The sequence below is a fragment of the Saprolegnia diclina genome (genome assembly GCF_000281045.1).
Source record: "Saprolegnia diclina VS20 unplaced genomic scaffold supercont1.4, whole genome shotgun sequence".
NCBI lineage: Eukaryota > Oomycota > Saprolegniomycetes > Saprolegniales > Saprolegniaceae > Saprolegnia > Saprolegnia diclina.
The window spans coordinates 571,315-571,907 of NW_008246071.1; the positions used below are offsets into that span (position 1 = coordinate 571,315).

Here is a 593-nt window from a genome sequence, read left to right on the forward strand (position 1 = left end):
TCCGACCGGAGCGCAGCTCCAGACTTGCAGCCGCGATTGGCCATCGGTCGGGTCTGCGTCCAGACACACGTTGTTGTGCGTAGCGTGCATGATCTCATTGTCGATCTCCAGAGCAGTTTCATTATACATATGTCCATCGAACATGACAAATGTGTTCCACGCTCTCTTGGGTCGTCGTGTGCGCTGCGAATCAGCTCGGGCTGCCCCGTCGTCGGTTCGTAGATCCATTTTTGGTTGCCGTTGGCCGCGTCGCATTGCCAGAGGTGCACCGCCCCGCCGTTCTGCGCTTGGTACGCGTCCAAGCACTGGATGGATCCTTGCGCCACAATCTGCCCCGTCATAAAGTTGAAGTTCCAGACGCTCGCACCAGATCCAAAACCCACGCTTCCGCTGCCGACGTTGGCGCCAAAGCGAAGCCCACTCAGCGACGTAAGTGTCGCAGGCTCGGCGGTGACGCTCGTGAGACCGAAAAATTGGTTCGGGTTGGTTCCGACCGGCGCGCAGCTCCAGACTTGCAGCCGCGACTGGCCATCGGTCGGGTCTGCGTCCAGACACACGTTGTTGTGCGTAGCGTGCATGATCTGGTGGCCCGC

The 593-nt window shown here is 59.9% G+C and overlaps 1 protein-coding gene across 1 annotated transcript; it reads right to left on the minus strand.

Moving 5' to 3' along the window:
- Positions 1-94: 94 nt before the first annotated feature.
- On the minus strand, positions 95-578 carry SDRG_01898 (hypothetical protein; the record flags this gene model as incomplete). The annotated part of the gene is made up of 2 exons (XM_008607453.1): positions 95-105; positions 161-578. 2 exons carry the CDS (start codon positions 576-578, stop codon positions 95-97), a joined length of 429 nt encoding a protein of 142 aa, XP_008605675.1.
- Positions 579-593: the final 15 nt, after the last annotated feature.